This window comes from Puntigrus tetrazona, chromosome 5, assembly GCF_018831695.1.
Source record: "Puntigrus tetrazona isolate hp1 chromosome 5, ASM1883169v1, whole genome shotgun sequence".
In the NCBI taxonomy this organism is placed as follows: Eukaryota; Metazoa; Chordata; class Actinopteri; order Cypriniformes; family Cyprinidae; genus Puntigrus; species Puntigrus tetrazona.
The window spans coordinates 13382213-13408951 of NC_056703.1; the positions used below are offsets into that span (position 1 = coordinate 13382213).

At 38.2% G+C, this 26739-nt stretch overlaps 3 protein-coding genes across 9 annotated transcripts; 1 reads left to right on the top strand and 2 right to left on the bottom strand.

Annotated features, from left to right (window-relative positions):
* The first annotated feature begins 999 nt into the window (after positions 1 to 999).
* On the top strand, positions 1000 to 5743 carry igbp1 (immunoglobulin (CD79A) binding protein 1). Of its 2 annotated transcripts, none has more exons than XM_043240075.1 (6): positions 1000 to 1263; positions 1821 to 2135; positions 2820 to 3015; positions 4482 to 4558; positions 4637 to 4746; positions 4880 to 5743. In XM_043240075.1, exons 1-6 carry the CDS (start codon positions 1049 to 1051, stop codon positions 5023 to 5025), a joined length of 1059 nt encoding a protein of 352 aa, XP_043096010.1. In that variant the 5' UTR covers positions 1000 to 1048; the 3' UTR covers positions 5026 to 5743. The 2 variants fall into 2 exon arrangements, with proteins under 2 accessions (XP_043096010.1, XP_043096009.1); XM_043240074.1 differs by having other exon boundaries at positions 1004 to 1263; positions 4877 to 5743.
* Positions 5744 to 5799: 56 nt separating this feature from the next.
* zgc:158432 (uncharacterized protein LOC555281 homolog) lies at positions 5800 to 9745 on the bottom strand. 2 transcript variants are annotated; one of them, XM_043240077.1, is made up of 10 exons: positions 9618 to 9745; positions 9409 to 9511; positions 9146 to 9307; positions 8867 to 8945; positions 8515 to 8582; positions 8171 to 8224; positions 7797 to 7853; positions 7325 to 7378; positions 6585 to 6711; positions 5800 to 6360 (listed from the first exon to the last, which is right to left on the bottom strand). In XM_043240077.1, the coding sequence occupies exons 1-10, from the start codon at positions 9685 to 9687 to the stop codon at positions 6259 to 6261; spliced, it is 876 nt and encodes a 291-aa protein (XP_043096012.1). In that variant the 5' UTR covers positions 9688 to 9745; the 3' UTR covers positions 5800 to 6258. The 2 variants fall into 2 exon arrangements, with proteins under 2 accessions (XP_043096012.1, XP_043096011.1); XM_043240076.1 differs by having other exon boundaries at positions 7797 to 7862.
* Positions 9746 to 10443: 698 nt separating this feature from the next.
* taf1 (TAF1 RNA polymerase II, TATA box binding protein (TBP)-associated factor) lies at positions 10444 to 25735 on the bottom strand. 5 transcript variants are annotated; one of them, XM_043239921.1, is made up of 41 exons: positions 25427 to 25735; positions 24950 to 25064; positions 24583 to 24706; positions 24357 to 24473; positions 24153 to 24275; positions 23834 to 24075; positions 23515 to 23736; positions 23131 to 23412; positions 22048 to 22234; positions 21811 to 21918; positions 21519 to 21686; positions 20892 to 21019; positions 20688 to 20795; positions 20256 to 20429; positions 19965 to 20138; positions 19715 to 19819; positions 19393 to 19593; positions 19014 to 19155; positions 18118 to 18248; positions 17958 to 18038; positions 17720 to 17869; positions 17472 to 17591; positions 17109 to 17284; positions 16755 to 16981; positions 16464 to 16671; positions 16157 to 16322; positions 15855 to 16066; positions 15121 to 15235; positions 14895 to 14993; positions 14641 to 14818; positions 14475 to 14542; positions 14273 to 14395; positions 13825 to 13917; positions 13594 to 13678; positions 13435 to 13502; positions 13230 to 13346; positions 12773 to 12877; positions 12188 to 12286; positions 11802 to 12015; positions 11566 to 11716; positions 10444 to 10836 (listed from the first exon to the last, which is right to left on the bottom strand). In XM_043239921.1, exons 2-41 carry the CDS (start codon positions 25061 to 25063, stop codon positions 10602 to 10604), a joined length of 5940 nt encoding a protein of 1979 aa, XP_043095856.1. In that variant the 5' UTR covers position 25064; positions 25427 to 25735; the 3' UTR covers positions 10444 to 10601. The 5 variants fall into 5 exon arrangements, with proteins under 5 accessions (XP_043095856.1, XP_043095857.1, XP_043095854.1 ...); XM_043239922.1 differs by having other exon boundaries at positions 15127 to 15235; positions 22048 to 22237; XM_043239919.1 differs by having other exon boundaries at positions 22048 to 22237.
* Between the last annotated feature and the right edge of the window lie 1004 nt (positions 25736 to 26739).

The window sequence follows — 26739 nt, forward strand, 5'->3', positions numbered from 1 at the left end:
TACTGCAGGCAAAATCATTAATATCAGCCAAACGTGTTAAGTTGCCTTCGTACACTCACACAAACAAATAATCAAGCACAAAGTAATGTATGAAGTGACTGAGACCACTAAGACAAATAGTTTCTGCATGCTAATGTTGTCACAGATCTCTGTTTATACAGTGTGTAAAGCTTTTTAAAATGAAAACTGAGCGGACCTTTGGGAGATCTGTTTTTTTAAGGTTCTTGCTTTTCCTACTTTAAATTTTTAAAGATGTGGTTCAGAATGGTCATGTTGACAGAAAAAGAGCAGGAGTTTCACATGCAAAACAGTTTTATGTGCAAACTGAGAGGCAAAGCTTTCTCTCAACATTTTCACTGTGTAAAACCATTTGATGAATTAAGAATTAAAAAATATAAACGCCTACTCCATGATCTCACGCCATGTCAACATATGCTGTCCAGGATAGGACAATTTAAGCTAACTTTGATGTAGATATCTATAATAATTTAATTATGTAATGTTAATTAAGAATATTGCTGGCACATTTTGGCAAAAAGATCCTAAGAACATTTTTTCTGTAATGTTGCTAAAAACACAATTTATAAGTAAGAGATTGTTACAAAGATATCACATTGTTAATTTCGGTGGTTTTATGCAAAACGAAGAGAATGATTTTTTGTGTGTACAAAATATTTTAATTATAGGTTAACATAAACTAATAGATATTACTCAAAGTTATTCAAGTTTTGTGACATTTAAAAATGGTTTACATTTGTTATTCCGATTTTTAAAGCTTCTAAAAACAAGGCCATACAAATATCTGCATAATATATATTGTTTAATTATATTACAATTTACAGTATAATTTTTGCTTGATTGTTAATTCTCTGTTTTCTTTCAAATGACGTTGATGTTGGTTGTCAAGAGGTCTCTAGTGCAACATTATTAGCGTCGTGCTGACTCTGTTGACATCTACAGTGAGACGCCGGAACTGCAACGACAGAACCGACCGGAAACAAAGACCCGGAAAAAACGGAAGCCGAGCTGGATAAATACGCTTTGAGAAATGGCGGCCGCTGAAGACGCGAACAGTACACAGAACCCCAGTGGTTCTGAGGTTCCAAAACTATCGGATTTGCTGGACCGGGGCTGGAAGCTGTTTGAAGAGGTGGACACCACAAACGAGCCGAGCAACTCCAATGCGGTGCAAGTGAAAGTGAAGCGCGCTATCGTGCAGCTGGAGGAGGCGACGAGGATGGTCAATCAGCTGAACCTCTTCAGGTTAGAAGAACACACGCACATTAAAACTAAACAAAACACGCCGACTGTACGCGAGTCGACGTATTGAACGCCTCCTGTTATTATTAACATGGCTGTCAAAGGACCGCGAGCGACCTGCGCACTCGTAATGAGGGCTTTGTATTTTGTGTAGTTATAAGTTGCCAGTTAAAATAGTAAAGGAGTAGGATATGCATCATACTTTTACAGTGCAGTGACGGACATTTTCTATACTAAAGTGTATTGTTACTGAGTTATCGCAGTTATGTTTAGCATGACTCAGCTGTTTACACTGCTTTACACTGAGCTGGAAATGTCATATCTTGACAAATTCGACTACACAGATAGTGTATTGCACTTATGAATGTCACAGGACTGTATAATTTTCCTTTTAGCATCAATAAAGTATTTTGTCTTGTGCTGTTAAACGAATAAACTGACAGTTAAACTAACATTAAGACCGCATAATTGTTCAACAGTGTATTTAAACAAGCAAAACCAAAACAAGCGCTGAATGAAGGTCATAGGAGGACTTATTAATTTCCTTGTGTTTTCTGTAGTCGTAATGAGGCGCTGGAGGAAATCTCCACGGCTGACCTGAAGTATCTGTTGTTGCCGGCTCTTCTGGGAGCGCTTACCATGAAACAGGTGAACCTCAGCAAGCGCCTGGAGCACGTGCAGGCGGCCCGCGTCTACTTCATGGACTTCCTCCAGAGGTGCAAGGACTATGATGTGTGTAGTTTCCAGCTGCCCAGAGCCAGCGAGAACACCGCAGACACCCCTACTGAGGAGCAGACCAGTCCATCGGTCCCAATGCCTGTGTCACAGCCAGACCTCATCGCAATGGCAACACAAAGACAAGCCAAAATAGAGAGGTGGGTTGGCGCCGAATATTTGTTAACATGCAGTTATTTTTATGTGTACACACAGGTGTAGGATGCAAGATGTTTTTAAATTAAGGCTTTTATCCAAGGCTGCATTTATTTGATCAACAAATACAGACACAACAGTCTTAATAACCACTATTGATTTTATACTTAATCTTATATAGGTGATATATAATTGTCATATAAAAGTGATATCTAAAGGTCCAAAACTCCTTTAATTCGTGTGTCCTGAATTATTCGGCATGTTATTCTTTGTAAGTTAGGGTCATTTTTTTTTTAGGATGTTGTACCCAAGCAAAGTCTCAGAGAACCTGACACATTGCATTTATGGAGATTGCAGGAAGGGTGCATTTCTGGAAAATTGATGGCGCTGGAGACTAAATGGTTTCTCACCTAATTCTTGACATTCATTCTTAATTCTTTTGCAGTTAACATGCCTTTTCTTCTCTACCTGATTTCGACTCTGCTGACCCAATGAACAATTTTGCTGCCCAAAAGTCATTCCTTAACTTTGCTAATTCTGTTATTGCATTAGTATTGCATCCTTCTCATGGGCATTTAATCATTTTTTACTTTTTTTTAATATTTTGGTGTAATTGTACAAAGTTTGTGTCTTTCCCATAAGTTGTGCTAATGTTTGTGTGACGTTCATGCGTGGCATATTTGCTCCAGTTTTAGGCAGCGCAAGGAGACCGAAGCCAAGCTGAGCGAGATCAGGGGGCTGGTTGAAGCTGGTTCAGCCGACGAAGAGGTGGTGAGAGATTTTTACCTGCTACATGTACGCAGGTGGGTCACACTGGCACTTGAGGAGATCGACTCCATCAACCAGGAGATGGAGATTCTGAAACGGATGGAGCTTTTCAAGCAGGTGTTTGATTGCCACTTGAATTACATAGCTTTTGGGTTGTTTCTTTTGTGTAATGATGTGGTTGCATATCTATCACATCTACTCTGATTTACTGGAAAATATATTTACTGTATTAATCAGTGTTGGGGAGTAACTAGTTACATATAATGGAATTATGTAGTTTAATTACAAAATAAATGTGGTTACACTTTTTTAAAGGGGTCATTGGATACAAAATTGACTTCACAAGTTGTTTGAATATAAATGTGTACACATTAAAGAATAGAATAGAATAGAATACCCAAGATGTGTTGAATAGGGGGAAAACACATTAAAAAAAGTACTGGATATCTGGCTAATCGGAGCACACCTCGCTTTTTTAGAACGTTGAGTTTTATACAAATCGACCTGTTTCAGAAGACGGAGTTTAGAGGAGATACAATAATGTACAGTATGTGGAAAATATGTTTTTAACATTTATTACATAGTTGTCAGATTTCATTCAGGTTTGGGAGGATGTGATGTTTCCCTATTTAAAGACATGGGAGCTGTACTTGGATCCCAGAAAGCGTTTCAAAGATGGCCACTGAGTGACATGACTTTGACTTTGGTAAACATCCATCCTATACACCTGTCTTCTCAACACGGAAATAAGCGTATGGGTGAGCCCTCCGGCAAATGGTCCAACATCCAACAAATGGTAAAACTAACTATTTTGGACCGCTAAAAATATCTGGACGCGTATGACTGGAAGCTATATCCATAGAGTTTACTAATGTGAAATGTAATAATTTTTTAAATCCCTGTTTTAAAATCCCGGATGTGTCGACTCCTATTAAGCAATTAAAGTTTTGGGTTGTTGGATGAGCAGTCGTCATATACTCTCAACATCTGAGCCGCTGAAGACGCAGAGGATTAATATTACTTTCGCTTTGAAGGGAACGCCCTGACCCCCGAAATGAATGTCTGTTTCTGTCTATGCAAATCATTCGTGATCCAGCTTTTATCTACAAAAGAGTTGAGTATAAGGGTTTATTATGAATCTTTAAAAATCACCTCTTCTAACGATGCTGCACTCGCAGAAATAAAGGTACAAAAGCTGATTCATTTTGGTACCTTAAAGGTACATGTTAGTATTTAAAGCGTATATATTTGAATCTATTCGGTACAAAAGTGGACATTTTTAAAAAGGTCATCCAATGGCCATCCAATGACCCTTTTAAGGTCCTTATTGTGTAATTATACATTTTAGTAGCGAGTAATATTAATTAATTATATGTACTTACTATGTGTTAGTATTAGAGTTTGGTTTAGGGTTACTTGCATGTAATTCTGCATAATTTATTATTTTAATAGTAAGTACATGTAACGTAACAAGGGTATAAATACATTTTAAATGGAGTAATCTGTAACCGGTAACCTTCCCAACACTGATCAGAATTTAAATATTTAAATGAATTGATAGCCTTATTAATAATTTTATGTAGAGCGCCCCCCAGCCATCTCCACCTAGAAGACCACCCATGAAGCCTTTTATCCTGACTAAGGACGCTGTGCAGGCAAAGTAAGTGTGCACTTGGAGTGAGTCTGTGAAGTTCAGTGCTGCAGATTTGTTTATTTTTATTTCTTGAATGCTTTGCAGAGTGTTTGGTGCAGGGTATCCCAGTCTTCCCACCATGACCGTGGATGACTGGTACGAGCAGCACAGACGGAAAGGATGTTTACCTGACCAGGGAATACCACGAAGTGCAGGTATTTGCATGCATATCGAATGCCTTTGCAGAACAAAGATTGTATTTAGAATGTATTAAAGGATTATTACATTTTGCATCTTACTTTCACTTAGCTCAGATCATGAAGTGGCTCTGTCTTTCCTCCCCAGCAGATGGTGATGTAGAGGAAGATGAGAGAGCAGAAAGAGAGAGGAAGGAGGAGAACGATGATGAAGAGGCACTGCAGAAGGCACGTGACTGGGACGACTGGAAGGACACGCACCGGAGAGGCTATGGCAACCGCAAAAACATGGGCTGATCTGCTTTCACACACTCGCAAACACATGTATCCCTCCAGTTCCCTCAAATAAACCTCCCAATGCTGCCAATATGTGACATGGACACAACAGAGAGTGGCACTGTAGTTGTTAGTTGAGATGGTAAAATTTTTTTTTCTAAACCGTTTGCGTATTTGACATTCTTTTATACGTCTCTATATAAATCTTAAATCTTGTTGAGCTTAAATGAGACCTTAATCCCCTGAGCATCTGTGGAGATAGATGTTTGGGTGTTACCCTTCCCCACATGATTAAAAGTTTGCCTTTTCATGGATGTGCAGCATTTCTACAGAGGTGTTCCCTGTACTGTCAACTTTTAGAGTCAAAATCAGTTGGACTCAGAAGGACATTGTCACCCACATAATTACACCTAATGTGATGTTTGATTTGAAGCCAGTTAAGACTGCATGTTAACTATTAGCCGATACTGCTAGGCTTCGTTGTCTGTTTCAGATCAGATGCTTCGGTGAAGAAGGTTCTGCGAGAGCATTTAGAACCAATATCAGCACTTGCATGCATCTGACACTGTGGTTAAGAAATGCTGAAGAAACTGTGTGGGATGTTTGTTGAAACATACTGTCTAGACTGCCTTTTTATTCTGAAATGTATTTATTATCTGCCAGCTTTGCTTTTCTTTTGGAAAACTCTTTTGTGAGGTCAACTTTCAATTCTTCAGTAAATATAAAGAGAAATCACCTATCAACAGCCTGTTTCTTTATATCTGAATATTCCAAGCAATTGGAGGTCTCTATTAATAATGCATGCTTTGTGATTTAATACAAAACATTCAGAATTTATCAGCATAACAGTGAGTAACATTGGATTGAAAAATTAACATGAATTCATGATTATTTGGTGTGTCCTTGCTTTAATTACAGCAATGGACTTTATAAAAGCTAAAGCCGATTATTAATAATGACAAAAGATCTGGTGTTTCTAAATTTCAGAATTTCAAATGAGGTCGCAAACGGTACAGAATTGCATTTGTACTGAATGTATAAAATGTGTATTGTTCCTTTTTAACATTTTATTATATCAGTACAAATCAAACAGTGTAAACATATTTACAGTTTATCATAGAGCTCGGTTATAAAGCGGGAAGTAATAAAAATTGCTTTCTGCAAAGTAATGTCATTCCTACTCAACATCATAGTATTTATTGCATTTTTTTTTTCAAACTCTTAAATATATATTTTCTGGTTTAGCTGACAAATCTAATAACGTGGATTTAATTGGGGTCGTGGAAATCCACTGCGGAGGTTTCCATGCTCAGAGGAACCATAGAGTGGAGTAGGAGAATAGGGATTGTTGTGTTTCTGTTGGAGAGATGAGCAGAAGGATGATTTATTTAGACCTTAAGACCTTTGATCATCTACAGTAAACGGTAATCCCCATATCCTGAGGCTTATCAGAACACTACTTTTGAATTGCTCATGTGCTGTATATAGTACCATAAAATCCTCCCAGAAGAAAACAAACAAACTGATAAACGTTTAACTAGTCTATTTCTGAAAGTGAAATATTGAATATTTTGTCATACCGGGTCGTCGTATGTCTGTGAAGGGGCACGTGGTGTGTAATCACTGCTGTGGTTTTCATAGGGGTTTCGGTTGGGTGAATCTCTAGCGTAAGGGTTGCTAACAACCTGACCCCGAACTGCGCCACTGCTACAGTCATGCAACACACACAAAAAACACAGAATTAAACAGCAGGACGTGGAAAACAAAACGCGGAGACTCAGATTTCCACTCTTTCGGCGCCATTTATAAAGCCTCTGTGCGCACAGATTTGATTGTAGATCGTGCGTAAATCGACGAAAGCGCTCACGTTTATGAAAACTGTCTTTGAGGGTCACGCCAGGGTCGGAGCAGACGTACGCGCTTTTTATTGTCAGATTATTGCAGGTTTTTGAAAATGTAAGCTCGCTGCTCTAAATTATGATGTCTGAGGATGCTTCATATTTTAATGACATTAATTAGGAGTCGTTTACAAGGCAGAGAGCTGTATTTTTGCGCAAGTTCAAGATCATTTGTATTCGTAGATCACGTCTGAAAGAGTCGCGTACGCGCGATTTTTGTTCGTACGTTGCTTCTATGAATCGCACGTACGCATATCGGCGAAATGATGGTATGATCAAATTTAGGATGGGTTTTGCGCAACATTTTATAAATGAGGCACCAGATCTTGATATGGACTTACACACACGCAAAATATTTTGCCAGAGAGTCCGCTGTGAGATCATACGAGCTCTTAATCGTTTTAAGTAGAATAATGAATTACCTGTAGGGCTGTACAGGACCTCCCATGGGAGGATCACGCATCCCGGTGTACATGCTGTGGAGACAAACCAAGTGGCATTTAAGAGACACAGATTCATCACGGTCGAACAAGCATTTATTTATGTAAATTCACCTATTTCTAAAGCACTTTATTCAATACAGGTTGCGTCAAAGCGGCTCTTAAAATGAGGAAATTGAGGGAAATTTGGGAAAATCCAATTACGGAAACAAGTCAAATTCTCTAAAAAAAACCCAGTAACAGTTAGTGTCATAATAAGAAAGTTAATAAATTATGAAACAATTAAGCAGTTCTACAGAAGGCAACATTGTTATTCAGCTCGAGTCGACGGTAGATGCAGTTCTCTAATTCATGGTAATTCATCGTTTTGTCAGTGAAGAGCAATGAAGTATTCATTTAACACTTACAAACATGGTTTAATTTATTTAGTCGTTTATTTATTTAGTCCACAAACCTGTTTGGCTCACGAGGTCGTCCATCAGGCATGCTTTCAACAGATGGGTGCACACCACTGGATAGACTATACATATCAATATACATATATACATAAAATACATATCAAATACAGCAAAGAACGTATATGAGTTACAATTCAAATACTGAAGTGGTCCATAATATCAAGAGATGTTCAAACACATTCAGGATTCATTTCACTATATATAATTATTAGTAGGCCTGTTATAGATGTATAGATATACACCCAAGTTAAAATTATGACAGTGCTAGATGCAGAGATATCTAAATATATTTATAAGATATAGCTAACCATGTTGATTTCAACTATAACTAATCTATTGAATAATTGAAGTAACAGTGACTTATATGTACCTATAGGTCCGAGCAGGACCTCCTGTTTGAGGATCACGCATCCCACCAGATGTGCTGCAGAGAAGCAATTAAAAATATAAAAAGGACGAAACAACAACAACCAGACACTACAGGCAAATAAAGTAAAAAAAAAAAAAAAAAAAAAAAAGAAAAAAGTAATAATATATAAGTTAATTAGTAAGTCCAAATATTTTGCACTGAACATTTTTTCTGAAATGCAATGTTCAAAAATACAAATTCTGTGTTATATAAATTAAGCCTATTGCATACATTCTCAATAGAAACTACTTTTTTATTGACTTAAAATACTAAATACTAATGCTAATCAGATAAAAATCACATACTAGTGGTTGGGCACGGCTGTCATGGGAATGTGATCTTGTACAGGTCTCATGTTAGGGGCAGGTCGACTCTTTGAAAGGAAGACAAAAGTCATAAAAAAATTAAAGATCACAAAACTGCGTATTAATACTTCACTCAAGAAGCTAATATCGATACACCTGTCAGAACATCAGGCTTAAAAATTGTCTTATGCTGCCTTTGTTTTTTTACAACTTCCAAAGGTATTTCCAGATAGATCCATGTTTCTGATAAGGATTATGGCAACCCTGTGCTGCTGCTATCAATCATTAACTATTTTTAGCGTTAACACACACACACACACACACACACACACACACGCACACACAGACTCACATTCATATCAGAAGCGAAAGCAACTCCAGGGAACATGTCCTGCTCTTTAGAGGCTGTCTTGGGTGTCATCATTGTCTCACTGAACACAAACACATGCACAGACAGGATGAATTACTTGTTAGACATAACATTTAACGACTTAAGCGTCATGGACTTTAAGTCGTATTTGTTAATGACACTCATAAAGTCTATTTAAGACACAAAGTTTTGCTTTAGAATCAATAAAGCTACATTTCATTACATAAAAGTGGTTTCTAGAGTTTTGTTGGTCACTCTCACCTTTTGTGGCTCTTGTTTGATGACACAATCACATAAACAACCACCCCGACCAACACAGCGAGCGTGAGACCAGGCAGAGATGCCACCAGGGCGAAGGTCACTACGGTCCATCTCTGAGAGCAGTCTTCATTAATGTAAAACTCACCTTTTTGACTGTTGCACCTACACAGAGAATGTAGGAAAAGAGCGAAACTCAAAACAAGCTTGTGTTTAAACTGCTGCGTAGAGTATCAAAGAAAAGTCATCTTTAAGGAGCATATTACCGACAGAATGGTTGTCCCTCGAAACAGGTACATCTGCTAATTGTGTTATCACAGATCGTCTGACTATCCAGACATTGGTTAAAGTCAATAACACTACTACAAGCTGAAGAACACACATACAAAATCTACAGTCAGAGTATTATTTTACATCTAATGTATCAGCATTATTTGTATTAACAAATTCATTTTTTTTTGGAGCACACACTTACGGTCTATGGTCTGTCCAGGTGCCTTATCAGTAACAAATAGGATGAAACACACGTACAGTAACACCGTCATATTTCAGTTCCCACACACAAATTCCTCCTGTGGCACTTGCATAAAAAGCTCTTTGCACCTGACAGGAGTATTTATACTGTTACACACACCCAACACGGTGAGGGCTGGGTCATGCGCAGACACTCACCAACACACAGTGGAGATATATAGATATATAAAAAGTGTCTATTTAAATAGTTTTATATGGTGTTTAGCAAACAACAGTACAGGACATTTGTTTTTTGTCCTTACATTTAGACTCTCATGCTATACTATAATTTACATACTATTTATCAAGAAAACAACAACAAAAAAAATTAAGACATTTAGAATGTTACAAAATAATTGCTGTTCATAATAAAACAAATATATTTTTCACAAAAATATTAAGCAGCACATTAAAATGAATAAGAAATTATAAAATCAAATCCATTAGAATGGATTTTAGAATACTAACAAAAACATTTTTTATGTGGTTTGAAACTGTACTTTTGATTTTGTTCACCATAAGTTTCCCTTAAAAAGATAAAATCTTAGAAACCTTGTACAGTTGTGTAAATCAGGTTGTGTTGTATATTTTATGACGGTAAGAGTCACATCCCAGCACAGCTTTCACAATGGCTGAAAACGCTATTATGAACTGCCAAGGTTTCAGTTCAAAGAGTTTTCAAATAAATTTAGGAAAAATTGAGTTAACAAAAGTAGTAAGATCAGGACCAGCAGGAGAGTTGATCTAGGTTTATGAGGGACCAAAAGAAAAAAAAACAAAAACAGTTGTTCATTTCTTACATAAAAATTTATTTCTCACATTCTTCATCAAGTTGTCAGAACCTCTCAAACAGTCATATAAAAATAACATGTAAAACACAACCATAAAAGCAGGACAAAATATACAGTTATATGCAACACCATGATCACCTCCTGGACAGCATGTGCTAATTGTCAGAATCCATGTCACTGTCTCCTCCTACAGATCTGAATTCTTCACTGTCCTCTTCATCGTCACTAAGCTGTGCCTGCGTGAGAACACTAGGACCTCTCCTCCGTTCGTCTTCCTCCTCCTCGTCCTCTTCACTTATCCCGTACACCTCCTCTACATCTTGTTCTCCTGTCCTGGGGCTGGACACATGCCTATGCATCTGACTGTCTCCATCATCATAGCTGCCGTAGCTGTAAACAAACAAGAAGTGCTTTTTGTTAGTTAAATATTATCTACAGAGATGCTGTCAACAGTGTTGTGGTGTTATATTAACTTTGTAACAGGCTGAAAAATTTAAAGGTAGAAAGACCATATATATAAAAAGGCATGAGAATCAGAAATCTCTGCCAATACTCAGACCTACTTAAAGCAGACTACCACTCAAGGGTTTGAAATCTGTAAGACTTTTTCAAATGTTTTTGAAAGACTCTTATGCTCACTAAGGCTGCATTTATTTAGTTGGACAAAAACAGTAAAAAAAAAAAAAAAAAATTTTTTTTAAATACATTTTTAAAATGTATTTTTGTCTTGTCATGGCAAAGCTGAATTTTCATCAGCTGTCATTCCAGTCTTCAGTGTCATGTCACAACTGACCCCAAATTTTTGAACAGTAGTAGTTGAGCCTGCATTAGACATTTAGACATGCTTTAAAAACATAAATTAATCCTTCATCAATTCATGTAGATGAGAACAGTATGGATGACTAGAAAAGAGCTGACCGAGGGCACTACCAAGATGCCACAAAGAATAACACAGGACTATTTTTTAGGAAGTACTGTTAAGGATTGTGTAAAAGAAATAAAATCACAACACAAACATTATTAGACTTTAGAGCCCTACTGAACAGTAACAAATCTGTGTTACAAGTGATACAAAACCATGACTTCATATGGAATCACATCAGCTTTATATATTCTCACCTAACATTGCTGTCTTCCATGTGCGTTACCCCGTCAGGTCCCTCACCCTCGTAAGACATCATACTCTCTTCCTGCTCTAGTCCAATCCGGGTGCTCTCTTGATGCCCCAGCTCAGCATCACTGTCACTGCCGCTCTCTGACAATTGGATAGCTTCAGACGACAGCAGACAGAGTCATTTATACATACAGCTGAAATAACCCCCAAATCGTATTTACACGAGAACACACAGACTCACAGGAGAATGGATTATCGCCTTCTTCCTCACTAGCGTCGTCTTCTGCATCTGACATCAGCAGATCCTGGTAGAGCACACTGGCCTGTGCTGGCCGGCTGGAGCCTTCATCATCCTCCTCCTCATCATCATCCCTATGCATACGCCTTTGGGGCCGCATTAGGAGATCATCTTCATCATCCTCGTCATCTTCATCGTCCAGATCTCCCTCTTCAGCCTAGAAGCACATACAACATTTAATTATCTGACAAACATTCAGCTAAATCCTAACTTTTAGAGCTAATACTGAGCCATTGCTTAATGCATATTTTGCAGGTAATAATTAAATCCATCAGTAATGGAAAAAAATGGGGTTCCTATGTTTTTTCTTTTTTGCACAAAATTATTACCGGAGCAGGTGTTTTAGGTTTGCCATCATCATCTTCCTCAAAACCTTCAATGTCCACATCAGACTCCTCTTCGCCCAATCGGCCTCTGCCGTGACGACCCTTTAGAAGGTGTACACAAAAAAATTATTAAGAAAAGCAAACAGAAGTTAAAGAGCCAAATCAGAAAATGCATGCAGTAAAGGATGGGCAGATGGAGGGAGGAATGGAGGGAGGTCATTTATTATCATCGGATATATATTCTTTGCTAAATCATTTTTTGAACAAAAGAAAATAATAGTTGAGGCACGGAAATCACTAAATACTGATCTCTGAAATAACTCCAAACCACATTAATTGCAAACGTTATTATACCGTTTTGTAAGTGGCTTAAACTTGAAATAAATGGCAGATTTTGAATTTAGGTTACTAAATAACAGTTCTAAAATGTATCTTAAACACCCGTAACAGCAGCAGCAAACAGAAACCATCACAGTACAGGGGTGGAAGGACATATCTAAAGGCGTAAAGCAAGCCAGCCAATAAAATGAATGAAGAGATGAATGGATAGAGGAACAGATGATCGCACAGAGATGGAGAGAGGAATACCTGCCCCCCTCTTTTCTCAGGGGTGGGAGGGATTAGCGTAGCCTCAGCTAACAGACTAGAATCTCCCTGCAAACTCACAGACACACTGTTCTCACACACATCAGGCTGAAAGAAAGCAAGAAAGCAAGAAAGAAAAAACGAAAATAAATAAAAAAGGATAGAAAAGTCACGAAGAGGAAAAGAAAAAGAAAAAGCCCCATTCACAGAAAGACAAACAGGTTGTCAAAGGGAGGAGAAAAAGGCAGGAACAGTGAGGAAATGTGCATTAAACAGCTGTGCAGTACAGAAAGTTTGGATTATGCATGAGAGAGAGAGAGAGATATACAAGCCTTCTGTTCTACTTCTGTCAGAATCTCTTTTGCTAACATGCTTCATTTCACCTGCTACAAAATACTCTTGCACACAGAGCGCTTTGAGACACCTGAGATCATGCCCTCAGTGTAATCTGTGCATGTACCTGAGGCGTGTACGGTCCAGGGGTCAAGGGGTCTAAGCTTTCAAGATCTGCAGCATCCAGAGCAGCTTCTTTAGCAGTAGAGATGTCCTTTTCCAATTGCGTTAGGTGCTCATCATACTACCAGACACATACATATTAAACAACTTAAAGTCAATCAATGCACGTGAAAACAACTAACGGCTCGCTCACTAGCACACAGTCATACCTCTGCTAGAGTCTGCTTACAGACATTTACTATTTCCAGAGCTGTTTTGGTGTAAGGACTATCAGGTCCTGAAAAAGTAAAAATGTATATAAAAGTGAAACCACAAATTTAGTTGAGATGAAACAGCATTTTCATAAAGAAAAGATTCATTCTTCTCACCGTTGTACTTAACGCTGTTGGTGTGAATGAGACCAACATCTGAAAGAAACACCTCTCGGTTCTGATACTTGTGCTTGGAGATGTTCTACACACACACACACACACACACACACACACACACACACACACACACACACACACACACACAAACAAACACAAACACAAACAGATTCGTAAACAAATTGCATTTTAACTAAATTTGCTTGCATCCACACACAGATTCTTCCTGACCTTCCGGAGTGTGTCCAGATCCATGGGGTTGATGATGACTTTATAATAATCAGGAACAAATTTCTTATTTACTGGATGATGGAAGGGCCAGGACTACAAAGAGAAAGAGAGACATTACCCAATTAAGAAAAAGCAACTCACTTCATGCTAACTGACAGATTAACTTGTCCTTTGTAGTGTAAAAACTGCTGAGCAAGATTGGATTTAATAATATTTAGATAATTTTAATGCAATAAAAAAATCAATAAATATTTTAGAAAAAGAAATGAATCAAAAAGGATAAAACTGCTCAGACTGACTTGCAGTTAATAACACTAGACAGATATAAAATACAAATAAAGAAGAATAGGAAATCAGAAAAGGAAAGAATAGGAAATCAGTCCTCTCGTACCTAAATACAAATAAATATAAAAGGTATAAGGCTAGAACAAGAAATAACATCGCTCACGTCAGGTACGGCCATCATCTTCTGTGTGACAATGTTGTCGAGGATAAAGGAGAAAGCAACCTGATCATCATCATCCAGAAGAGGATTAATGGCTTTCTCCAAACGAACCAAACGCTCTTCTTTCTACAAAGAGAGTGATCAGAATTAGTCCTTAATCTCTTTGCAAGTATGTCTGAGTATTAGTAAAAGATGTATTATCTACCTCTTTAAGTTTCTCATCACACAGATTAAGCATTGCTTGACTGACAAGGGTTAAAGGATGCTTCACACCTGAAAACACACAGAAACGCAGATCATGAGTCTGTCTCGGAGTATGTCTCGCCTGAATAAAGATATTAAGCTCTTCTACGAGTTACATGTGAAAGTACCATTGTATGTAGCACTGTTTTTGAAGATGAGTTCGACACTCTCTCTGAACTCTTCCCGTGAAGGGTACATGCGCTTGCGAACATTTTCACGCAACGTCTGCAGGTCCATCGGCCTAGTGATGATCTTGTAATAATCCTTAACTACTTTGCCATTCACAGGAGTGTGAAACGGGTATGTCTAAAAACAAACACCATAAGTGTCTCATAGCATAGTGTCCATGTCTAGTAAAGAAAGATAGGTCAATGTGTCTTACATTAGGAAGGTCCCTCATGTCATTAATAATGCTCTCCAGCACTGAAGAGAGCGTGACCATGGGGTCTGTCCTTCTGCGATGGATGGACTTATGAGGACGCTGAGAGAAAGGCAGAGTTAAAATGAACAATGATGGCATACTCAGAAGCTGCCATATGCTTATTAATTATACAGGGTCAATAGGAACCTGTAAAAGACTAATGAAAAAAGAAACAATTTAAACATACTCTTACATTGAGGTAGTCACAGTGCACCGTTGTCCCCACACGTCTCTTCTTTTTAGGAGGAAGCTGCTGCTTGGGAAACTTCAGAACCAGAGATTTCCTCCGCACTTCATCAGCACTACAAATATATTAATGATGGATTAATATACTTAATACTACAAATACTAAAACAATTTAGCAATGGAACACAAATTATTATTATGGCAGTTGAGAAAACATTTAATAAAAAAAGTAATTCTGTAGTTTTTGAAATGTTGTTATGTATAAAGCATTTTAATTGAGAGAATAACATAAGATTCATTCACACAACAAGAGTATTTTAGCATTATTTTTTTTATTATTTTTAGTTTATTTTTTATTTTTTTATTGTTTATTAGTTAAAGTTGAATATATACTTTTAATCTGCATTTCAGTTTCAGTTACTTAACAGTGCAACATTGTTTAATGAGTAGAAATTAAATTAAAAAAAAAAAAAAAAAAATGGATTTCATGTAGGGATTATTTCTATAACTAAAAATTATTTTGAATCGTTTTAGTTGACCAAAACACTGCCCATGGGCCCATTTTAAAAATGAGAGAAGGTCAAAGATGGTTAATGGAGGCGTGATTTGAATGGCACATAAACTTTCAATTAAACTGTATCATTTTTAACCCTTTGTCGATGTCTTGGCATTGAAAAAAAAAAAAAAAAAGTATGTTATAAAAATGTCATGCATAAACTACCATGTTTGTTTTACCTTTCAATGAGCTGCTTTCCAAGCACAATCTTGGTTCCTTCCACTTTAATAAGTTCTTCGTTGTCATTGTGGATCACAGTCTTCTCAAGCTCCTCTTCTTGCTCTTCTGTCATTGCCACGGGATTAGAAGGCGGGGCATTGGTTTGATAGTATAATGGACAAAACTTATTGGTCCTCATGTGGCCAATAGCGCCACAAGCTCCACATTTCAGCTATGGACACCAGAAACATCAGAATAAGTCTCTGCAGAAAAATATGTGTTCAATTCATTCACAGCAAGAAGTGCATTTCTAATTTTGTACCTTCAGGTCTGGTCGTTCTTTGGCCTTCTTTGTCTTTTTCTCAGGCGGACCTTTAAACTTGTCTTTCTCCTGGTTTCGTTTGAGGCGACGCAGCTGCTCCTGAATTCGTCGCCGTTCCTTTCTCATTTCCTCCCTGTGCTGCTCATCAAATAGTGCAAACTTGCGTCTGCAGACACAAAAAAATAATTTTTTGCATTTTTTGATATAAAACACTGTTCAACGCTATATTAGTCATTGCTGTGTAGTAGTATCGACTACTAAACTTGGCATCACAATAACTCTACGAATAACATAAACAGACACTTACATGAAGTCATCATCCTTAGTGGTGCGTATTCGCAAGTAAGCATCAATAACCGCCGGCTTGCGTACAGTCTCACAGCGCACATACTCTTTGCCGTCCTCATCACGAAATGTGCGATAAATTTTAAGCCTTCGCCCTGTTGCTGACGAGTTCAGGCTAGTGACGGAGGAAGCGTCATCGTCTTTGTGAGAGCTGGTGGAAAGGGCGCTTGCTACAATGCATAAACAGATGTTGACTTGTTAGATCCAGATCCAGAGAAAGATCCATGAAAAGTTCCATTTCACACACACTTACAGCCTTTGCGTCTTTCTTTGCGGCCTCTCTCTCGCTCATTATCCTCTCCCATAAGCATCCGCTGCAGTTCTTTTCTCTCCTGCTCTTCTCTCTCTCTGCTCAGCTGAGAGCTGGTCTTCTTATTCTGCAGCATGTTCTCGATGTTCTTGCCCATCTCCTCAAAATCACTGTCCTCTGCTGAGCTGCTGTCCGTGTCCGTCGATAACACCTCTGTTGACTCTAATACTCTAAAACGCACATCATACTCATTTCACATACACAACAATATTGCAACAATCAAAACTGTCCTATTCATTTTATGTAACCATTTTCATAACCTAAATGTCTAACTGCTGGGAATTCTCATGCTCTCACTTGTTCTGCAGGTCAAAAATCCTCTGGCACTCCTCTTTGTAACGTTCCTGATGTTCTGCTACAGAGAATCGAGACCCACGAGCAAATTTACTCATAGGCCCCTCCCCCGAACGAGCCTGTTCTGTAGACATGGTCCTGACGACATCAATCACCTCCCAACGGGAAAGTTTCTTTATCTAAATACACATAAATAACACATATTATAATATATTATAGAGATAAATATAATAATATTGGACAAAACTAAAATTAATAAACAAAACACACAACATACACAGACAGCACCTTTATTCTCAGATAACCATTATGCAATTAGATTTTTCAGAGGCGCCATATTTGATTAGTTTGTTAGATTAGTGTCACCTCTTCCTCGGGAACTCCAAACTTGCGGAGCAACTGTTTGGCATTTTTGAGAGACAAACGTCTCAGATCCGCATCAGTCCCTGTCACTGTCTTTTTCACTGGCTGGGGCTCTCGATCATCCTGAGAAAGAAAACAAAACAAAAAAACAGGGATTACGGTGTTTGAAATGAGGATGTGTAGAATATTTGAATGCATCTGAAATGCATTTATTTGTCAGGAGTTGTGCTAAATGGTCAGAAAGCACATACCTTTTGCTGTGTGGGTTTGTTAGGGACTTTAACATATGAGAATCCTTCTCCACAGCCGGTGGGGTCAGCAACCCCTGTGACCTCCAGGAGACACTTCCCCTTCATGGCTGCAATGAATGCCCGAGTTGTGTTCCATGGGGCAGTGCGTACCTAATCATATCACAACATAAATATTATAAAAATCAGGCTTAATCACTCACAAATACAATAATTTAAATGTATTAATTAAACCTCTGACCTCATCATCAATCTTCATCTGGAATTCCTCCTCGTTCTCTTCCTCGGGTGCAAAAAATGATTTCTCACCATAACCAGCATCCTGTGAGAGGGAACAGTGTACATTAGCTGGTGTGGATGTGGAAGAAAGTGTGGAAAATATGAAGTCTGCATGTGCAAACCTTTAGTCTTTGCTCTGCCACCAGCATGCTATAGTATGCACAACACTGCTCTGGAGAGACCATCGCTCTGATCTCCTCTTCAGTGGGAAGCCGAAAATCTGGTTTCAGCACCCACCAGTTAGAGTCCATGCCTAAAAGATTGTGCATGAAACAGCTTCAGTACAGGACAGAGGAGAGAAGTGTAACTGGGCCGCAATAGTATTAAATAGTGACAGGTAGAAACAAATATCTATGGTCAAACCCTGCTTCTTCTTTTTTTAACCGCTAGAGGCTTCTTTTTGAAAAATACTCGATATAAAATGTTTCAAATTTTTTCTTTTTTGTAGCATTCTGTTTAAGGCCCATTTCATACAAACTGCATTTGAATTGCAGACTTGCATGATGATTTTTACACTCAGTGTTTCTGCTGTATAATGGCTTTAAAACTAAATGCAGTGAGTTCTGGGATATTAGACTGAACTTGCATTAATAAATGGCCATATATTATAAAATGGTTACTGTAAAGGTGTACCTGAGGTAAATACAAACTTGCCTATCACGACATAAAATCTACATAAAGAGCTGTACAGCACACACAGTTTGGATCCCTGTGTGGACCTTGCATATTTTGTGATACAGGTGCAAGTATGTGTGAAACAAGGATAAGGAAGAACTGTGATCTGATTTACTTCCTTCCCAGAACGGTGTGTTCCTGTCCTATCTTCCTAGTACCAGGAAAAATACTTCCTGCATCTGTCAATTACCCACAGTGACTGAAAACATCCTTCATATTCCTGTTTGTCTAACTATACTTGAGCATTTAAAATACTTCTCAATAAAAATGGCAATAGTAAATGTTCAGCTTGTTCAGCACAAGATTTGATTTAAGATTATTGTATGTGCATGATAGAGGGTACCTGTTCGTTTAAAGTCAGCACAGAGTTTGAGACGTTTGCGGATGCTGCTTTCAGAGTGAGAAGGAAAAGCCTTCTTTATGTCCTCCATACGTATACGACGAGGGCGATCTTTACTCTTCCAAAAGAGTCGATAGATGAACACCTACAGAGGGAGAAAATACTTAAATAATTTCCAAAAATCCATTTCAAATTAGATCAAAATTTCTGACTAAGGCTTGAAGCTGGGCCAGACACTTAATGTAGTTTATGTTAGTTTTAAATTCTTATACATCCCTACTGTCCTAAATTATCAGCTTTCATGTTTTCAAAATTAACTTATTTGTACATTACTTCTTAACACACAACGAGAATAAAATAGTAACACTGGGATCAGTAATACCTGTAGGAAATCTCGAATGTGTGTGTTGGCTCGTTTAGAGTTGGGCCCCGGCACTTCATAAAGAGGGCACTCCTGACCCACAACAAATATGTCCACAAGCTCTCGGATGAAGTAGCCCTGCCTTGTCCGGATAATCAGGAAATCAGTCTCAGGCATCTTATGTAGGTAGATGGGAGTTCTGAACAAGTTATTTTCAAAGGCCTGTGACAAAAACAAAAGCACAAAATAGTTCATAAGGAATGACAATATAAGAACTCCACCAAGATATGATTAAGAAAACAGGAAGATGATACAGGGTGACAACTGTCTGTTTGTATGTTACCTGCAGTAGTTGTCCAGGGTGCAATGATCCCAGGAATGGTGAAGTGTGACAGTAAACGGTCTCTCCGTACTTACAGTCAGGTGCTCCTGGATCTTTACCTGGTTTCTACAGACAGAAACATTAACAGTGTCATCATCAAAGGAGACCAAACTTGGATACCCAGATGCAAACCAAGATTTCAAACTGTCAACACTAATCAACACTAATCAGCATTAAATCTCCCAGTGGTCTGTTTGAATTTGTGACTTACTCTTTTGTAGTAGTTCTTGATTTTGGTTGCCATGCCAACTTGCATGAGAAGGGGAGGATACTCCTCGCTATATTCAGCCAAAATCAGGTCTCCGTCTTTGCCCGTCAGATCCTGAGCTGTGCGCATAAAAAACATGTCCCCTCCACCTGATGCCTGACGCTCCTGCTCTCGCATCTGAGAGATTTTAAAATATAATGACACAATTGAAGGAAAAGTTTGAACATTAATAGGTCAATGTATATTATACACAAACACTCACTATCACTCACAAACAAACATATGGATGTGTACCTTAGCCTTCTTCTTGATGTGTTTGAGGAGAGGCTGGGCTGGATGTGGGCCAGGCTGGGACAGGGCTCCAAATGAGTACTTTTTAAGGGAGGGTCGATGGAACTGCCGTAGTTTCATAGGTCCCATATGAGTGGGGAAGAAAGGCTGCCTCAACTCAACAGCAGGAATAGAGTGCTGAGGAAAGAATTTTGACAAAAAGAAACAAAATATGAAATGAAAGGCAAAGCAAAATTAGGAAAGATTATTATTATTAAATGCATCAATGGGGAAGGAGTATTCAAACTTTCATTTGGAAAACGCATTTTCTTGTTTCTGCCCATTTAAGGTTTACACTTTCCCAGGACAAGACGTTTTGTTGGCTTAGAGGCACTAGATTTTCCAGATCAGACTCAATCCTGGGTCGTCATTCACATCCTTGCCATAATGTCCTACCTGAATGATATTTCCTCCAAAGGTGCCCCTAAGCCCCTGCTGTTTGGGGTAGTAGAACTCATCGTTGGACAGATTCCAAGGATCTTTAATCTCTGGTTGGGACATATTCTAGGTAACGAGTAAGAAACATTCACACATGACACACATCATCCACTTTCTAAATTCTTGCTGTTTTTTTTTTTTTACTCCACATTTTTTCCTTACCTGTTGAGGTTCATCTTTGATGACACCAGTCTTTCCCAACAGAATGCGACTTTTTTTCAGTGCTGTCTCTTTCTTGTTTTCTTTGGAGGGTGAATGAGAGGCTCTCTCTTCTTTTTCATCTGGAATCTCTGGAAACACAGATCAAAGTCAAATGTTAGATTTCACGTACAACTTCTTTTCAGCAATATTTTCTCTAACAGAAACATAAGATTTTGTCAATGGCCTTTAATCTTAATCTTAAACCTATCCTTTAATTAAATCATTGGTTATCAACCAGGGGGACTCAAGATGACAAAAGAATAGGTCAGGATGTTTTTTTGGTTTTTTTCTTTGAAAAAACAAGATATATGAGGTAACCAATTTAATTTTGAAGTTTGATTATTGTAAGTTAATTACATTTGTAAAAAAATAAATAAATAAAAATTAAATATTTTGCAATACAAATTGTGAGTAAATAAAATTGAGGATCTCTCTTTATTATTTATCCCGCAAATCCAAAAATGAAAAAAGAAAAATGAAAAAAAACAAACACATGATTTTTGATATTTTGTGGCCTTGGACACAAGAAGTTTCAGAACCACTGCTGTAAAGACAGAACTGAAATAGGTATAAAATGTTACACAATACCGAGTATAATGTTTTCATCATTGGGGTCAAGTGTGAGAATGGGAGGAGAAGGGAGGCAGTCCATGCTCTGGTCATCCCAGATTATGTTGTCTTCCCAACGGCCATAAACAAGCTCCTCATTATCAATTGGGAATATGGAGAACCAGGGAGTGTCATCCTCATGAGAAGCTGTTAGAAGACAAAAAATCAGTTTGTTTTATTCTTAGCCCCAAAGAGTGGCTATGCTCTACATTAACCCTTACAGGATCCAACAAACTTTAAAAATGACCCACAGAACAAAAGAGGACAGTACCTTGATGATCATGATTATGCTTGTCCCTCTTAGAGCCTGATATTGATGGAGTTTTGGCCAAAGGTGGTGGGGTTGGGGGAACCAACAGAGAATTACTGCGACTTAGACCTAGAAAACACGCAAACATTCATTACACAGTTCAGTGAGGGCATGTCTATGAATGTGTGCTTTTTATATCAAGCACTGTAAGTGTGACCGTCTCTGCTTGTTTGTTGCATTATGGCTAAGTTCTCTTACCCTGCTGAGCGTTGTAAGCATTGGCATTGCGGGTCATGCTAGTAGGCAGCCACCCAGCCAAACTGGCACGCTGAGTTTTAGTGCCCTTGTGTTTCACATCCTCTCCATTCCAGATTATATCATCCTCCCACTGCAGTTGGGTCACCATTAAAAACACCTCATCCTGCACTGAAGATGCTTCATCCTCCTGCTAATGTCCACAGACAGAAACAAACATATGCTTATTAGTTGCCTAACTATTATAACTTACTGTGTATTTAACTTCACTCTAAATTAAAAGGTTAGTTTACCCACAAATTTAAGTAAGCACAAATTTAATTTAAGTTAGTTTTATTCTCCCTTAAGGCATCTAAGGTGTATATGACTTCTTTCTGAGTCCGTTATATTAAAAATTGTGCTTGCTCTTCCAAGCCTTAAGATGTTATTTTCTAACAGTCTGTAAGAAGTCAAATAAAGTGCATCCATCCATAATAAAATGTTCCTCACACAGCTCTGAGAGGAGAATAAAGTCTAATGTAGCGAATTCAAGTGTTTTAGTAAGAAAAATATCTGTATTTATAACATTATACATTTCCCTTCCATTAACTGTCATACATGCGAGTGGTTCCGGGCAGATGATGTAGGATTTAAAGGTGCAGTAGGACATGTGGGACAATGCTAACTTTAGCCTGATAGCATTGAAAACACATGTCTCTCCATAATGCAAATTGCCATTCAAAAGACGACAAAAGTCAATAAAAGCAAACTTTCTGTTTCTGCCAAATATCCAAAAAGGCGGAATAATGACATATGATGTATTTAAATATAAGCATGCATAAATGCAGCAAACTTGCCGGCAGTGTAAAGGCACTTAAAAGTGCCAAAGAAAAACACTACAATCCTTACAAGCACCAACAGTGAGACAGTTTAGCACAGCATCTCATACATACATTTAGCTATTTAGCTTCTTTTTTAGTTACTTTCCAAGTTTCTATTTTTCGTTTCAGTTTTAAATCTACTACTTCTATTTTATTTTATCTTTGTTTCAAATCATAAAAAATATTTTTAACAGATTCATTTTATTTTGCCAAACGCATCACTGACCTCAGAATGTGCTTCTGGTTGTGGTTCCTGCTCACTGACTGGTTCAGCAGCTGGGGGGTTTGCAGTTTTAGCTGCAGTTTCTGTAGTGTCTTGCTTTTGGTCATCTCTGAGTTTAAACCCATAATGGAAGCCACTGCCATCCTCTGCGACGCCAAGCATGTCGTACCAAAGCTGTGCTGGACCATAACGCCACTCAGCCACCTTTGGCCGTACCTCAGACACCTTATCACCTTCACCAGACACTTGCAGGAACTTAGACTCTACCGGAGCCATCATGGTGATCTAAAGGGAGACAAGCAGAGTGTCTTCTTTCCAAATCCACAGTATAGGCCCATTTTCTGAAGCAGCTAAGTGGACATGAAATGTTGAATGTGTCTGGTTTACCTCATCATCAGACAAACACTGCTCCGGTGGTGGTGGTGGTGCATACTCATAGTCCCATCCTGACTTTTTCTTGGCACCTGGCTCAGATGGCTGTGATTCATTGTCACCTGTAGCCATGTCAGACTGTGGTTCTCTTTGCTTCCGCTTTCGTTTCCTGCGAGCACTTCGCCATACAGATGGCATGTTCTTACCAGGTCCAAACAACCGCAAGAACCGCAACACCTAATAGAACCGAGGCATTAACACTCACCATTAAACACCTCAAACAAACAAATTGTAGAATGTTAATTATTTCTAAGAGATGGTGTGTAACATTCACCCTTCCAGGCCTGAACTCAGGGAACAGCTCCGTGACTCCAGGAAGGGCTTTAGCAGCATCTTTCTGCATAATGCCTGCAAGAGGGAGGGTAAGACACCCTGCCTGTCCTCCTGCTCCTGAACCCTGAGACGGTCGATCGCTCTCACTCTCGCTGTCTGATGAACTGCTGAAATCAACTTTATCACCCACCGATGATGGAGCGATGATGGAAGGTAGGATAATGCCATCACCTTCATCTGTCACTAAAAATGATAAAAAGAAATAAGAACAGCACACACAAAATTCACACTGAACCCTTATGAAAAGAAGTATCATTTACCACTGCTGTTTTGAGTGGCCGTGTCTTCTTTCTTGGCGAGGGTTGGCTGACTTGGTGGAGGGGGAGGCGGCATGAGTTTGGCATCAACATCTTCACAATCAGCATCGTAATCTTCCTCTTCATCTGCACACCAAAATACACACGTCAGCACTGAAGTTGTGCATATACTTTAGTGTATTCTGCACCAGTTGCACCAGTGTATACCTGTTCTCCGTGATGGCTGCAGGTTGCCCATGGCCTGTCTGTATTTGCGGGTTTCATCTTCTGCAACTTCACTGATATCAGAGTAATCAACTGCATCTTCTGTGCTTCTCACCCACCCTACATTCACGCACACAAACAGCTCAAAAAAGTTAGCTCGTCACACGTCTCCTCTAAATGCACAAATCTGACATAGGGCGTTTTTTAAATTACAGAAACACAGACAGACCTTCTGAGTCAGTGTTGCCCTGGTCTTGCTCTTGCTCAGCTGTGTCATCCTCACTGGCTGTGATCTCCGTAATAAGTGAACCCAAACCCAGAGAGCCCAGCCCAGCCAGATGCTTCTTTGATTCCTGATGTGACAGTTGACAAGCATATATTCATTATCCCTTCTTAGTCTGTCTCCACTAAAAACATTCAGGCCAAAAATAGTTTCACTGGGAGATTGAGTTATGATTCAAAATTAAAATTAAAAAAAGGTAAAAATGAACCGTGTGTATGAATGAATCATTCACAATAAGATTACTAACATTTAAAAACAGAAATAGAAAAATAGCAAATTTCCATTACATGAATTCAGGGATCTAGTCTCTTACCGTGTCCAGCACGCTGTCATCTTCCAGCTGTCCATTCTCATTTATGTTTCCAAAGAGAAACCCTGTTAGGTGGAAGGGCCGGTCCTGGTCCTCATCACTGTCTGAATCTGACATTCTACACACACAAAAACAAAATATCATTCATCAGTCCACCAAACCTTCATGGATATTATAATCCTGGCACAGCTAGATAAGCAAGTCATTTAGCGGTCCCCTTTTTTGAACTTTTTTGATTTTTTTATTTAAAATAGCCTGGATAAAAAGAAAAAACATTTCTGAAAAGTACACCGTTACACAGTTTATGTAGAAATTACTGGAGTAATCTGATGACAACACAAGTTGTAAGTTGTAAAGAAATAAGCGGTGTTTACATTGTAACCGTTTCTCATACCTACTTATCTGTTCTGCTTATGTCTTATTTCGCGCGTGTGCATATTTCAAGTTATAGTTATTACTGCGTTGTTTGAGAGCACGTACCTGCTCCTCTGTTGCTGTTATCTCGAAGGCCTCTGGAACCTCGGGCTCGAGTGAGAATATGACCGAAGGAGGAACTCCCTGACCCCGGTAGATTAGCTGTTAGCAGATAGCTAAATCAGAACGCGCGAAAGCATGAACGTCAAACTTAGTCGCGTTAAAGAATATTATACGCAAGATCAGTTTTGTTTAAAGCAGATATAAAGAAAACTCTAACTCATTTTACAATGAATGAGCTGCCGCTGCTGAATGTGCGAGCAGAAGCAGCTGAGCTGCGTGCGTTCTGTTTCTGTTTGTTTTGTTCGGAACTGATTCGGTTTGTTTGGCTCCCCCTGCAGGTCTAAAGATGCAGCCACAAAACATTAAACATTTGATACATTTTTCTCAGTTGAAGCGAAAGTAAACTTAGCAAAAGCAAAACTCCAGGGGTTTACTCCACAAGGTTTAACATAACTTTACGAGTTAATCATCTATTTTTTATCTGTTTAGATTGATCTCTCATATCATATGTCATTTTTTATTATTTTTTTAAACAAAAAAACCTAGATAAGTCTAATTTCAATCCACAAAATAAAACTGATTACTCCTTGGCTAATAATAGGTCAGACTGTATCTTAAGACACTTAAGTTTATGCAACTGGCCCCAGAAGGTTCAGAAATACACTTTTCAACGAATTAAATATCATGGAATAACTGTATTAAAGTTTTTTTCCCCCATAGGCATGAATTATTTTAGAGATGCTGTTGAAGAATGTTGGCTGTAACAGTTTTCACTCCTGAATATTTTCTTAAGCAAAACGTTCTGCTACATGGACAAAAAAGAGAAATATATGAAAATGTTTTTATGTCATTCAGGTTTGATCAACCTGAGTATTTGTGGCATGATATTTTGCTAAAACTGATTGTGGCAACGGTTGGCACAGTGTTAAAGGCTATTGTTTCAAAATTGAAGCAATAAACTATATAGTAACAAACTACTAATAACTATTTAAAATGACAAATGTTTAATTTATGCTTATATGATCATTAGTTATTAATCAAAACAGTAACATTCTAAATATTAACAAATTGTACAAATTGTCACTTTACGTAGATGTATTTTAATAACATTATTCACAGATTCAGGATTTAGTATTCTTATATTATTCACATACCAACTAGATAACTTTTAACTTCTATGCAACAATATGAAAATATAAGTGGTTTCCAACTTTATTAATAAAAATTAATACAAACATAAATATCTCTAAATTAATTTGACAGCCTTTTTGTTTAATCTTGCAGTGGTTTGATTAAATCTGTTGTGGACGGAAGAG